This window comes from Helianthus annuus, chromosome 2 (assembly GCF_002127325.2).
Source record: "Helianthus annuus cultivar XRQ/B chromosome 2, HanXRQr2.0-SUNRISE, whole genome shotgun sequence".
Lineage (NCBI taxonomy): Eukaryota > Viridiplantae > Streptophyta > Magnoliopsida > Asterales > Asteraceae > Helianthus > Helianthus annuus.
The window spans coordinates 33,194,998-33,210,547 of record NC_035434.2 but is presented as its reverse complement, the minus strand read 5'-3'; the positions used below and the strand labels follow the sequence as shown (position 1 = coordinate 33,210,547).

Here is a 15,550-nt window from a genome sequence, read left to right as displayed (position 1 = left end):
AAGGGAAATGAATCACTTTAAATATACAAAATTTCTGAAATCAATACGTGCATGCAAACGAGCTTAATCTAAAAGGGAAAAAAAACTTAAATTACACAAAGAGTAACACAGAATAGGAAATTAGGGCAAATCACTTCATCTTAATAAAAAATAGTTCAAAATTCGATCTTGATTATCTCTAAGATAAGAGGGGTACCTTGAAGGAAGAAGGACGAGGAGAGAAGAAGAAGAAGAGTGAAGAAGGAAAAAGCCCTAATCTTCGTCATTATAAGAGATATGTAGAAATTTGTAAGTGGAATGATAGAGATTCAAAAGCTACCAATTAAGAGGTGAAATTGGAAATTCAATCAAACCGCCAAATTGAAAGAACGATTTGGAACCTCATGCGACGATAATCTCCAGAGAAAACAAGAATAAAAATAAATAAAATCATTATTTTTAACCAAAACTATATAGTTTTGATTGTTTACATGTAATGTAAGTTTAGACTATATTACCATATTCACTTTCCCCATATTTGAATTAATTAACCTTTGTTATAGTTTTCAGATAATATTCACTTTCCCTGTATTTGAATTATTATTAACCTATATTATAGGTTTTAGCTACGGAGTTTTGCTATGGAAAAAATTCCATCGCAACTTTGCTACGAATTCGCTATGAACATATTTTGCTACGGTTTAGCTACGGATTTTCCATTGCAAAAAAAAAATATCCGTAGCAAAATAAGTAGCAAAATAGCGATGTCCCTTCTTGTAGCTAAAACCGTTGCAAATATGATTTTCGTAGCTAATTAATTAGCGACGAGACTTGTTGCTACGGATCACTTTTATAGCAAATCCTTAGTAAAATGAGTGTTTGCTACAGATGTGCTATGGATTTAGCCATAACAAATACTTATTTTTTGTAGTAGTGAATCCAGTTTCTAACACTCATTCTTAATGCTGCAACTACAACTTACATTAAAAAAAAGTGAGCTCCACTTTTGATTAAGATACATTTTAGTGTTGACTCAACTACTATTTGAACTAAATAATAATAATAATACTATATCAATCAGGGTTTTAATTGCTTTCATGGAGATCTACAACCACTCATCAAGATTCAATTTCAAGAACATTAAAAATGCTCCCTTTACTCATCTCTTACACCTATCTGCTCATATCCACCAATATCTACATTGTCGATGCCGCAACCGGCAAGAGCATTTTCATCTTAGCCGGCCAGAGCAACATGTCTGGCCGCGGTGGAGTGGTGAATCTCACGTGGGACGGCTACGTCCCACGTGAGTCTTCCCCTAATCCCTCCATCCTCCGCCTCTCAGCTAACCTTAGCTGGGAGCTCGCGGTAGAGCCACTCCACTGCGACATTGATGTTGCAAAAGTATGTGGTGTCGGTCCAGGAATGGCGTTTGCGAATTCTTTGTTGAGGAAAGATCCGAGGTTTGGGGTGGTGGGGTTGGTTCCTTGTGCAATTGGTGGGACTAATATTAGCGAGTGGGCTCGCGGTGGCGGTCTTTACAACCAGATGATGCGGCGGACGAAGGCGGCAGTGTGCGGCGGAGGGGTCATCCGTGGGTTGCTGTGGTATCAAGGGGAAAGTGATACGTTGACTCTTAAAGATGCTGAGGCATACAAGAAAAGGTTGCATAGGTTTTTTGAAGATGTTCGTGTTGACTTACGTTTGCCTCTTCTTCCTATAGTTCAGGTAAAATGTCCTAATCATATACCTGCTTAGTTGAGTTTGTATGTATAATAATAAGAAAAAAAATAGTAAAAAGTTACAAATAAATTTTTCATGTTAGTCGTCAGCATTAAGACTCGCATAATCAGGAAAGTATCACATCAACTTTACATCATCTAACTAATTAAAAAATGAATGATTAACTATAAGAAAAAAAATACTAACGATACAGGGTGTGGTATAAAGCACACAGAGGTTTTATCACGCCATTTCAACGTCACGTTAACGCCACGTCATATAAAGGGTTTTAAATACTCTTACTTTAACTTACATGCAATCGTTTAAAGCTCCCATCATCAATACTTAATTATTATCTTTTATTTAAATTTAAACATTAATTAATTTTGATATATTAACTTAAAACTCATAATTTAAATAAAAAAATAAAATGTCATAATCTAAATAGAAAATACAATGCATAATTTAAATAAAAAATACAATGTCACTAAAAAAATCACTCGTCGTCTTCGTCGTCTCCTCCTTGTTCACGATAAAACCTAGGTGCTCGGTCAGATCAGCTCGAAGGTTATGGTGTGTGTCCCTGTCACGTATCCTCACTCGGATAACTTCTTTTTCAGCGTATGTGAGTAGTGGGTTCGTCAGTTGGTTACCTTCATCATAACTTTTTCCACAAAAGGCTATGCCCGAGTCCTCCAATATCATGTTATGCAAGATGATGCACATATACATGATGTTTCTCATTTTACTCTTTTCAAGTATCCTCGACGGTTGGGCAATGATAGACCATCTCTTTTTTAATACACCGAAAGCCCGCTCAACATCTTTTCTTGCCAACTCTTGTTTCTTCTTGTAATACATTTTTTTCTCGTCATCTGGACACGAAAGAGTTTTCACAAACGCGGCCCACTCCGGATAAATACCGTCTGTGAGATAGTACCTATACTTATACTCCATGTCGTTTGCATAGAATAAAGTATCTGGTGCAACACCATCTATGACATCGTCTAAAAGATTTGAAGATTGTAAACCTGCAATGTTATTGTTCGCACCGGCCATGCCAAAGTACGCATGTCAAATCCATAAATCTTGAGATGCGACCGCTTGTAATATTAGGGTAGGACCATCGTGGTCACCACGATGGTGTTGTCCTTTCCAAGCGGTTGGACATGCCGCCCACTCCCAGTGCGTGCAATCAAGACTACCCAACATCCCAGGAAACCCGTGTATCCGCTGATGAGCCTCGTATAAAAGTGGCACGTCGGCAACGGTTGGCATCATCAAATATCGCTTCCCGTAAAAAATGTTAACACCTAATATAATAGTGTTAATAAACTATAAATACTAAAAATAATAATAATAATAATAACAATACTAATAATAAAAATACCTTCATATAAATTTTTAAGACAATCACAACAACCTCTGGTCAACATCCTTAAATATTCATCCCACGCATCACTCTCTGTGCCGTATACTAGTTGCCTAATCGCGGCAGTACACTTTTGTATTCTAGAGAAACCAATTTTGCAACTAGCACTTTCTCTTTGTGTGAAAAAAAAGGAATTCGGCCGCAAGATCATCAGAAATTCTTATGAAAAGACGACGGCTCATACGAATCCGACGCCTAAACTGTGCATCATCGCACAACGGATTTTCACAAAAATAATCGTGCATTAAACGTTCATGAGCACCTAACCGATCTCGTTCAAGAGGCGCTTGTCTGGTACGCGATGTAGACGATTAGGCTTCTTTTGCCAAATAATTAATCGCCTCCTGCGTCACTACGATAAGCATATCGTCGAGAACACCGTCAGATGAAGAGTCGGATGAATCGGATGAAGAGTGAGATGACATTTTGAAAAGTGATTAGAGAGAATTTTATGATTGCAGAGAATTTTGTGATTGTTGTGTGTTTTAGTTTATGATTGGTGTATGTTTTAGCTTGTGATTGGTGTGTGTTTAGGTTTGTATATATGTTAGAATTAAAAAAAAATTTAAAAAACGATCGTTTCCAACGGTCTTGTTGACCATTTACCTCGAGAATGCCAAAACTTGGTCGTTAGCACGCTGGCGACAAGGGGATAGCGCCCCTATGTTAACGAGCAGGGGGTGGGGGCGCCAAGGGGCGCCAAAATTGGTGATGTGGCGGGGTGGCGCGAGGCCACACCCCTTAGCCTAAGGCTACACTGTGTCGTATAAAGCCCTTAGGGGCACACCACGTCAACGCCACATCACATGGGGGCTTTAAAGCCCATTCCTTTAATTTGCATGTAATGGTTTAAAACCCTATCATCATTACCTAATTGTTAATTTTATTTAAATTTAAACATTATTTAATTTTGATATATTAATTTCAAACTCATAATTTAAATAAATAAAATGCCATAATTTAAATAAAAAAATACAGTGTCATAATTTAAATAAAATAAACACAATGTCACTAAAAAAATCACTTGTCGTCTTCGTCGTCTCATCCTTGTTCACGATAAAACCATAGGTGCTCAATTAGATCAGCTCGAAGGTTATGGTGTGTGTCCCTGTTGTCACGGCCCTTGGCCCCGGTTTAACCTGGTCCAGAGCCGCGAGGCAGGAAATCCCGTGGTATCTATTTAAATGACGGCGGAAGCTTTCTTAAACAGGATCTTTTTAATATTAAAACTGCTCGTTTTATATAATATAGGGATAAATCCCATAATTTACAATAAGGTGATTTCCCGGGGAAATCTTTATTTCTCAAAACATGTTTCTTTATTTATTTACATTGAGCCACTTTTCTAAGCTTTTAGTGCTCCACGGCACTTTTCTTTGCTCACAACAGATCACCTGAAACATGTTTGAAAAAGGTTTTGTCAGCAGGGAAATACTGAGTGAATCATTCAGTTTTACTAAAATGACACGTTGTTATAATTTACAGTATTAAGAGCGATTACAATGTTTCCATATCAACCAACTACCCACAGTACTTGTCACTCGACCGGATCTGTGACTGTGGTCATATCAAAGTTAGGTCCGTTCACCCACAAGTGACGTAAATCACTATTTAGGTCCGACTACCTAATAGTGTATATCATGATTTAGGCTCGCTCACCTAAAATGATACAAATAGTAGTAATGTGCACAATACCCCACATACTGGCTGTAATTTGGTGATTACAAAGACTTAATCCCTGTAATTATAACTTTGGAAAATAATTTGGAGTATTGTAAAACAGTTAATAAAAAGAGAATGACTCACATTGCAGATTTAACGAGCAGAGTATAAGCCTACTGATTAGCCTTGATTAACCTAATTTAAATAACAATGCACACACAAACAGGTTAGTAACTAATACAACAGTTACGACAATTCACGAGATTAAACCCTCACAACGATTAACAAAGTGCAATACTTAAATATTCAGCGGATTCACAACGAATAACAGAGCATAGTCTGGATTCAGACGATACTCAAATATTCAAGTCGAAATCACGACGAATAACAAAGTATAAACTCAATTTGAGTAGCACTCAAACAATCGTTAGATAGTTATAATCGATCGGACGTTGAATCGTAATAGCGATCGAGTTATTACCCTGGTTGCGGCAGCACTTCGTGATTTGTGTGTGTTTTATAGTAATCAGCTAATATCTCGTAGTATGTTTTGAATTTTAACGTCGAACAATCAACAGAATGCAAGTGCCAGGCCCCTCTATTTATACCCAAAATTGGCGCCTCCCGCTAGTCGCGGAAGAATCCGTGTCATGTGCCGCGTATCGCCTGGGTGTCCATTTAGGGTAGGGTAGGTTAGTCACTGGTATAGGCCTGGTGAGTCGACAGTTTAAGAATTCTCAATTTAGACAACGTATTCGGAGGATAATTATCAGCTAGGGCTTACCCCCCCCCCCCTGAGTTTTAGGGGCCCTGATCCTGATTCAGATTGTTCCGGTAATTTTAGGGTTTATGCAGAATTACTTGGGTTTCTCAATTAGGGTTTTCTTATGGGATAATTAACATACTAAGTATAAATTTTATTGAGATTTGTTACATCCTCCCCACCTTAAGAAAAATCTCGTCCTCGAGATTTACTGGAATAAATGAGGATATTTCCGCTTCATTTCTGATTCCAGCTCCCAAGTGTATTCAGGTCCTCTCTTTGAATCCCATTTGATTTTGACTAGCACTAGTCGCTTGTGTTTGAGAAACTTGACTTTCTTGTCTTCTATTTGCAGTGGTTTCTCTACGAATTTTAACTTTTCATTTACCTCTACATCTTGAAGAGGTACTACCAGGGATTCATCGGATAAACATTTCTTGAGATTGGATACATGAAACACATCATGTACTCCAGTGTAACAACTCTCGCTAAAATTAATACTTAGTATGATTAATTAATCAGTTAATCAATATTAATTAAGCTAACAAGATTAATTAAGCTAAGTAATGTTTATTAAAAATAGATATATATGGGGTCGTATAAGAACATTTAATATTAATAATAAAATATATTATTTTTTCCTTACTCCGTTTTTAATGAAACTTAGGTTAAAACGTAGATAAAAATATGCTCATTCTAAAGACATATTCGTCGTTTTATAAAACGTTATATTTTAAAAGTTATACGAGAAAAACGAGTGAAGCAGCTGAATTAATATATATAAGCAAGCTAGCTAGCATGTCAAGCAGGTAGGCAGGCACGTCACTATCCCACATCGACAGAAATATGTTGAGGTGCTTGCTTGCTATAAATAAGAAGCTTAGGATTCATTTTTCTTTGCTCATTTCTTTTCTTCTTCTCTCTATACGTTGGTGTTCTAAACCAATAATCACCGATACGATATTCTGTTCGGTCGATTCAGGAACCAACTAACGGAATCCAAAGTATTATACTTTGTGAGTTCGTTAAACGGAATCCAAAGTACTATACTTTGTGAGTTCGTTAAACGGATGCCAAAGTACTGTCTGAATAAGACTACACTTTGTGAAGTTCGTTAAGGTTCGAATCTCGTAACTATCGTTGAGGTTTGATTTGGGTTTTACACAAATACGTATTCCATTCTGTTAAGCTATATGTTTAACTACCGAAAATACTCCCCACCACACACACATGCGAATCACTAATTAGTATAGCAGGGTGCTGCTACGATACAGGGTATTAACTCGATCGCTATTACGATTCATTTTCCGACCGATCAATATATCCAATGGATGTTTAAGTGCCACCCACATTAGGGTTATACTTTGTCGTTCGTCGTTAAATCGATGGATGTTTAAGTATCGCACTTTGTCGTTCGTTGTGAGAATTTGATCTCGTGAGTTATCGTAATTGTTGTATTAAGTTTCCTACCTAGTTCGTGTGCACTAGGTTACAAGGCTAAATCAATAGGCTAAGCTTTGCCTGTATAAATCTGCAATATATCAAGGCTTATCTGTAGACTAAACTTTGGCCGTATGAATCTGCATGTTTATAATGTGAGTCATTCTTCTTTTTAAACTGTTTTCTCACAGTTTGTGAGTAAGTATTACAAAACTTCAAAGTTATTTTCAAGGTTATAATTACAGGGATTAAGTCTTTGTAATCACCAAATTACAGCTGGTATGTGGGGTGTTGTGCACATTACTGTTTTTATCACTCTATGTGAGTGAGTATTACTCTATGTGAGTGATTATTACTCTGTGTGAGTAAATCGTCACTGTTGGGGCAACGGGACCCAATAGTGGTATGACCACAGTCACAGATCCGGTCGAGTGACAAATACCCATTCTTGATAATTGGTTGATAGAAACATTGTAATCGCTCTTAATACTGTGAATTATAACAAATATATTTTTGTATAAAACCTGAATGAACTCACTCAGTATTTCCCGCTGACAAAACCTTTTTAAAACGCGTTTCAAGTAATTACAGTATATTAGAGTAAGGATTAGATCCAGCACTGAAGGACTTCAAGAAGTGGCTTATTTCATTAATTAAATCAAATTAAGAAATATCGTTTTTATATTAAAAGCTACCTTTGTAAAACATGGGTTTATCCCATCTATTTAATAAATAAAATCCGGTGTTTATAAACTCTGATATTTTTCCTAACTCACGGTCCTGATGAAATTTCCGCTGCAATGTTTTTCAAAATAAAAATAATCACCGGTACCACTGGACTGCTCACGGCACCCGATTCCGTCCAGGGTGGGTCGGGGGTCGTCATTGTAATCGCTCTTAATACTGTGAATTATAACAAATATGTTTTTGTATAAAACCTGAATGAACTCACTCAGTATTTCCCGCTGACAAAACCTTTTTAAAACGCGTTTCAGGTAATTACAGTAGATTAGAGTAAGGATTAGATCCAGCACTGAAGGACTTCAAGAAGTGGATTATTTCATTAATTAAATCAAATTAAGAAATATCGTTTTTATATTAAAAGCTACCTTTGTAAAACATGGGTTTATCCCATCTATTTAATAAATAAAATCCGGTGTTTATAAACTCTGATATTTTTCCTAACTCACGGTCCTGATGAAATTTCCGCTGCAATGTTTTTCAAAATAAAAATAATCACCGGTACCACTGGACTGCTCACGGCACCCGATTCCGTCCAGGGTGGGTCGGGGGTCGTGACAGAAGGTGGTATCAGAGCCACTGCTTTAAGCCTATAAGTGTTGTGATAATAATACTTAAGCTTAAATAAAAAGAGTTAGGAGATTTCTATTAAATGGTAGCACAGCTGATAGCAGTTAGACTTGAACATAAGAAAAGATGCCTTAGTATACGCTAAGCCACTGGTTTACACAATTAGGTGTTATAATAATACCTAAGTGAAACGGAGAATTAGAAACTTAATATTATCTGATAGCACTCCGGATGGTATTTAGACTTGAACTTAAGAATTTTGCCTTAAAATAAACTTTAAGGTAAATTACTTATACAAGTATAATATAATGGATACTGGTATGACGGTTAGCAGGCAATAGCACTTAATTGCTATTTATTCTTGCTTATTGATATTATTTGGTCGAGAATAAGATATGTTATGGGAATACAAATTTCCTTGATTCTGGATAAAAGCCCTAATAAAATAGGCACTTTTTGAAAAGATACTATCTATGGGAAATAGAAAATTTTCTCCGGCAAAACTGGGTATGGAGTAGCAGACTCTCCAGCTTGTCCGGACATATTGAGATTACCGCTCCGGCGCGAACCGGATAAGACGGGGTAAATGATATGTCAAATCAGTGACAAGATTTCCCTAAATAGTATCATGACCAAATACCTGACTGGTTCTTGGAAATATGAATCTGTTAAATACATTGACCTGATAAATGGTATGTTTATTTCAGCATGTGAAATATGTGATTATATAGATGGGTATATCTATAAGGAAATTCCAAAAAAAAAAAAAAAAAAAAAAACCATAAGGATTGATAAATTGAAATAAAGCACAAACATCCGTCTCTAGAATTCTTTATCAGGAATCTCTTTTCCAATATCAAACATTATTTTGTTTGATCATTTACCTCGTAACTCATACAATGAGAACCCTTTAAAGATGGGATATCATCGAAAGTATAAAAATTTACAATGCACAAGTAAGAAACATATAAAGTTGTGCTAATGCACAAGAAAACACATGAAACTTAAAATATACGTCCACAGACATATATCACACACGACTTTCCAAGGCAAGACCTTTGAAAAGTATAAATTGGGCACGATGACACCAATACTAATTCTGTCAGTAGAAAACTACTAATCAAAAAGAAGCACTTTGCCACGTGATCCTACAAACAATCTACATTTCGCTGAGGTACGTTGGAACAAGATTTCACAATCATCGGTGCACAGTCTAAACTAAGTCATAATTATTATCACTGAAAAAGGAGTCACATACCTTTGCAAATCCCCTATTCCATTTCAGTTCATTCGACATTCCTTGATAATGGCACTTAACAACGGTTATCACACAAAATTCCAGATAAAAGTTCTTATATTCCTTTCGTAGCAATTCTGACTTCTGCCTATAATAAGTTGACTTTCGTGTTCTTTTAATGGTCATCATACCATAAAGAATTCTTTCATAATAGCAAATATTGATCCATTTCGTATCTTGGTAAATCCATACGATACACATGCACTATTTGTTGCGCATGTGGTTCATTTGAGTTATAAGACCCTAGGAAGGCTTCATTCCAAATTATTGTTTTATCCAACCTCAAATATCATTTCGCTATACTTGATCTTTGCATTGTAAACCGCGTTTTGCAAAATGATTACTCTTTGATATTTGATCGATAAATTTTTTTTTGAAAAACTCGATTTTCTTTTTGAAGGTTATACATGGTTTCTGTTGTGATCATGTCCGAACTTCCTTATTAAAACTCGTTTTATCCAAACCCAGTTAACTTGCTCTCAATACGTAATCAATTCGAAGTCCCATATGATGGATTGAAACCATCATATTCAAAATAGTCCCAACAAGCACTTCAATTCTCTTGAACCATAACATGCTTGTTTAGTCTTCGAATTCATCAAATCATTTCTTTGATCACGATCCCTTTGTGATGACATTTTCACAAATTTGAAGATTGCGCTAATCTAGGATTTAATTATTTATTTATTTATTTATATTGAATCCGCTTTGTTGATTTATTTTATGAAAGCAATCTTAACACAATTGTGTGCTAAGATAATGATCCACCATTCCATGTCCTAATTCCTTAGTCCTTACAACCTAAATCGAGCCTTTCGTGATATTTCTTACCTTATCATCATTGATCGAAAAAAAAAAACATTATATAAACTTAATTGATTATATATAGAAACTTACAATATAGTATTCCTATATTTAAAATTTTTTTTGTTAAAACCATTAAGGTAAAGAATTTATATTTTTACGTATAAAATTTTGTTTGAAGTATATTCTCATTTAAGTTTATGCATTTATTATTGGTAATTAATATTAGTTTTATTAGTAATAATATATTAATAGTAATAGTATTAGTATTATTTTTATATACTAGAGTTATTATCAAGGGCATGTATTGAATAGCCTAGCCTTAATTAGGCATGGACTGGCCACCTATGCTTAAACAAGGCAGCACTAACCAATACCCAACCATGATAATAACCAGTTAAGGAGAAGACATATTTTCATAAAACAAATACAAGAATTAGATGAACGAATAAAATTATTTAAATAACTATCTAAGTAGTCATGGACAAGACATTTTATAAACAATTGTTCATCTTGATTAATATTCTACAACTATTAAATACTTATAGAAATATTATTTTATAATATATGTATTTTAATATATTAAAATATCAAATGTTATTTACTCAAGTCAATATTTAAGTATATTTGGTATTAAAATAAACCTTTATTATTTTACTTCTATAATTTAAAATATCCTGTTATAAAATCTTATAGTTAAACATACTTGATTTTAAAAATGATAATCGTGAGTTCTACGATATTGGGTAAACCTATTTATAAAACATATATCATTATTACCACAGGTTTTGATATTTTAAACCTATCTATATTTATTATTCTACTTTATGATAACATAAAAGGAAAAGGTATTTAATAAATTAAAATATCACCTATCTTTAAACATTTGATTAAAGTCATCTGAATACAATTATGTATTAAGACAAAAATACACTAACTTTATTGGCTTTTCGTGTATTCTTACAAATCACCCATTTCAGCACATTGATTTTCTTATATCATAAGTTAATATTTGACAAAACATTTTCATGTTTTCATTTCATTTTGAACCAGTCAATCTTAAGTCTTCCTTAGGTACCAATCAAGGTAAGTTTTTCTTCGGACAAAGAATTTTACTAATTCCAAAAAGTTCTTCACATTCATTTTAAGAATCTATAGATCATATATCTTTTGGCTTGAACCCAATCACCTTGAAAAACTATACCATTTCATCTCATTCGTTTGAACATTTCATCTTTTGAAATATCCAGAAAGCCTCCTTGAAACTCTCAAATTCGAAAACAATAAATTTATTCGGTCATCATTGAATTCTTTACAAACCCTTTGCAGCGTCCGAATAGATTTGTAGCCTGTGCTAAACCCTATTCATACGCCATTCGTTTGATTTGTCATATTCTTGGTACAATTATGTACTCAGATTACGATACACTAAATTCTATTGTCCAGTACCATTTAAGTAAACGATATTGACTTTCGGATAATCATTGACAAATCATTTTCCATACTTCCATTCACAAATAGATATTTATCAATTCAGAATCTCCCCTAATTGATCAAAGTAAGTTCATTTCGGATATTGAATCCAATTGTTTCTATAAATCATTTCTATTTTTAAAATTCATACCCCTCAAAATATCTTTTGATTCCATTCCGCGATACATTGTTTCTCTTAATTAGAAGAAGAAACATAACCCAAGAAAATATCATAGTCCAAATCTCGAGGACGAGATTTTATTAAGGTGGGGAGGATGTAACAACTATCGCTAAAATTAATACTTAGTATGATTAATTAATCAGTTAATCAATATTAATTAAGCTAACAAGATTAATTAAGCTAAGTAAGGTTTATTAAAAATAGATATATATGGGGTCGTATAAGAACATTTAATATTAATAATAAAATATATTATTTTTTTCCTTACTCCGTTTTTAATGAAACTTAGGTTAAAACGTAGATAAAAATATGCTCATTCTAAAGACATATTCGTCGTTTTATAAAACGTTATATTTTAAAAGTTATACGAGAAAAACGAGTGAAGCAGCTGAATTAATATATATAAGCAAGCTAGCTAGCATGTCAAGCAGGTAGGCAGGCACGTCACTATCCCACATCGACAGAAATATGTTGAGGTGCTTGCTTGCTATAAATAAGAAGATTAGGATTCATTTTTCTTTGCTCATTTCTTTTCTTCTTCTCTCTATACGTTGGTGTTCTAAACCAATAATCACCGATACGATATTCTGTTCGGTCGATTCAGGAACCAACTAACGGAATCCAAAGTATTATACTTTGTGAGTTCGTTAAACGGAATCCAAAGTACTATACTTTGTGAGTTCGTTAAACGGATGCCAAAGTACTGTCTGAATAAGACTACACTTTGTGAAGTTCGTTAAGGTTCGAATCTCGTAACTATCGTTGAGGTTTGATTTGGGTTTTACACAAATACGTATTCCATTTTGTTAAGCTATATGTTTAACTACCGAAAATACTCCCCACCACACACACATGCGAATCATTAATTAGTATAGCAGGGTGCTGCTACGATACAGGGTATTAACTCGATCGCTATTACGATTCATTTTCCGACCGATCAATATATCCAATGGATGTTTAAGTGCCACCCACATTAGGGTTATACTTTGTCGTTCGTCGTTAAATCGATGGATGTTTAAGTATCGCACTTTGTCGTTCGTTGTGAGAATTTGATCTCGTGAGTTATCGTAATTGTTGTATTAAGTTACCTACCTAGTTCGTGTGCACTAGGTTACAAGGCTAAATCAATAGGCTAAGCTTTGCCTGTATAAATCTGCAATATATCAAGGCTTATCTGTAGACTAAACTTTGGCCGTATGAATCTGCATGTTTATAATGTGAGTCATTCTTCTTTTTAAACTGTTTTCGCACAGTTTGTGTGTAAGTATTACAAAACTTCAAAGTTATTTTCAAGGTTATAATTACAGGGATTAAGTCTTTGTAATCACCAAATTACAGCTGGTATGTGGGGTATTGTGCACATTACTGTTTTTATCACTCTATGTGAGTGAGTATTACTCTATGTGAGTGATTATTACTCTGTGTGAGTAAATCGTCACTGTTGGGGCGACGGGACCCAATAGTGGTATGACCACAGTCACAGATCCGGTCGAGTGACAAATACCCATTCTTGATAATTGGTTGATAGAAACATTGTAATCGCTCTTAATACTGTGAATTATAACAAATATGTTTTTGTATAAAACCTGAATGAACTCACTCAGTATTTCCCGCTGACAAAACCTTTTTAAAACGCGTTTCAGGTAATTACAGTAGATTAGAGTAAGGATTAGATCCAGCACTGAAGGACTTCTAGAAGTGGCTTATTTCATTAATTAAATCAAATTAAGAAATATCGTTTTTATATTAAAAGCTACCTTTGTAAAACATGGGTTTATCCCATCTATTTAATAAATAAAATCCGGTGTTTATAAACTCTGATATTTTTCCTAACTCACGGTCCTGATGAAATTTCCGCTGCAATGTTTTTCAAAATAAAAATAATCACCGGTACCACTGGACTGCTCACGGCACCCGATTCCGTCCAGGGTGGGTCGGGGGTCGTGACATCCAGCTAGCTCTTCTGGTAGTTGTAAGCGATAAGCAACTGGTCCTATTCGTTGTATTACTGAAAATGGTCCTACATATCTTGGACTCAGCTTTCCTTTCTTACCGAATCGCACTACTCCTTTCCAAGGGGAGACTTTCAAAAGTACCTTGTCTCTTACTTGAAATTCTAGTGGCTTACGGCGATTGTCTGCATAGCTTTTCTGACGATCTCTAGCAGTTTTTAGTCTTTCCTTGATTTGAGTTATCTTGTCCGTAGTTTCTTGCACAATTTCTGGACCTGATAATTGACTTTCTCCTATTTCTGCCCAACAAACTGGGGTTCTACACTTGCGTCCATACAGTGCTTCGAATGGAGCAGCTTCGATGCTCGAATGATAACTATTGTTATAGGAGAATTCAATTAAGGGTAAGTGGTTATCCCAATTACCACCAAAATCTATTACACATGCTCGAAGCATGTCTTCCAAAGTTTGTATAGTCCTTTCACTTTGTCCGTCTGTTTGTGGATGATATGCAGTACTTAAATTTAGTCAGGTTCCCATTGCTTTCTGGAAACTAGTCCAGAAATGGGAAGTAAAACGACTATCCCTGTCCGATACAATGGAGAGTGGGACTCCATGTAAAGATACTACTTCATCTACGTATAACTTGGCTAGCCTTTCTATGCTAAAAGTTTCCTTTATTGGTAGAAAATGAGCTGATTTGGTTAATCGATCCACGATTACCCAAATCGCATCATTACCTTTTCTGGTTTTGGGTAACTTAGTAACAAAATCCATTGTTATGAGTTCCCATTTCCATACAGGCATTTCTAGCTGTTGTAGTAATCCTGAAGGTTTCTGGTGTTCGGCTTTAACTTGTGAACAAGTAAGACATTTAGATACATATTCAGCTATATCCTTTTTCATTCCTATCCACCAGAAATTGTTTCTTAAATCTTCGTACATCTTATTGTTTCCTGGATGTACGGTATACCTAGATTTATGAGCTTCTTCTAAAATCTTATTTCTTAAATCTCCTTGCTTAGGTACCCAAATTCGTTTCTTGTGGAATCTCCAAATTCCGTCACTTCCTTGTTCCAGTTCCTTTATATATCCTTTCATTTCTTCAGCATCGTCCTTGATTGCTGTTTCTTGAACTTTCTTCAATTGTTCCATTAAATCTACTTGTAGATTTAATCTAAGAGCACGGACTCGCTTTTGCTTCTCCTGATACTTACGACTTAAGGCATCTGCGACTACGTTTTCCTTTCCTTCGTGATATTGAATATCACAGTCGTAATCGCTTAAGATTTCCATCCATCTTCTTTGCCTCATATTTAACTCTTTTTGCCCAAATATGTACCTTAAGCTTTTGTGATCTGTATAAACAGTAAACTTACTTCCGTACAGATAGTGTCTCCAAATCTTAAGGGCAAAAATTATAGATCCTAATTCTAAATCATGCGTCGTATAGTTTTCCTCGTGCTTCTTCAATTGTCTGGAAGCATACGCAATTACCTTTTTGCGTTGCATTAATACACATCCGAATCCTAAC

General features: G+C 34.9%; 1 protein-coding gene across 1 annotated transcript in view; it reads left to right on the top strand.

The window, feature by feature from the left end:
* The first annotated feature begins 1,096 nt into the window (after nucleotides 1-1,096).
* The window catches only part of LOC110913805 (probable carbohydrate esterase At4g34215), a 31,897-nt gene continuing 17,443 nt past the window's right edge, over nucleotides 1,097-15,550 (top strand). Inside the window, exon 1 of the mRNA XM_022158626.2 lies at nucleotides 1,097-1,707. Coding sequence (XP_022014318.1) covers nucleotides 1,126-1,707 — 582 coding nt within the window. The 5' untranslated portion in view covers nucleotides 1,097-1,125. The remainder of the gene's footprint in view (nucleotides 1,708-15,550) is intronic.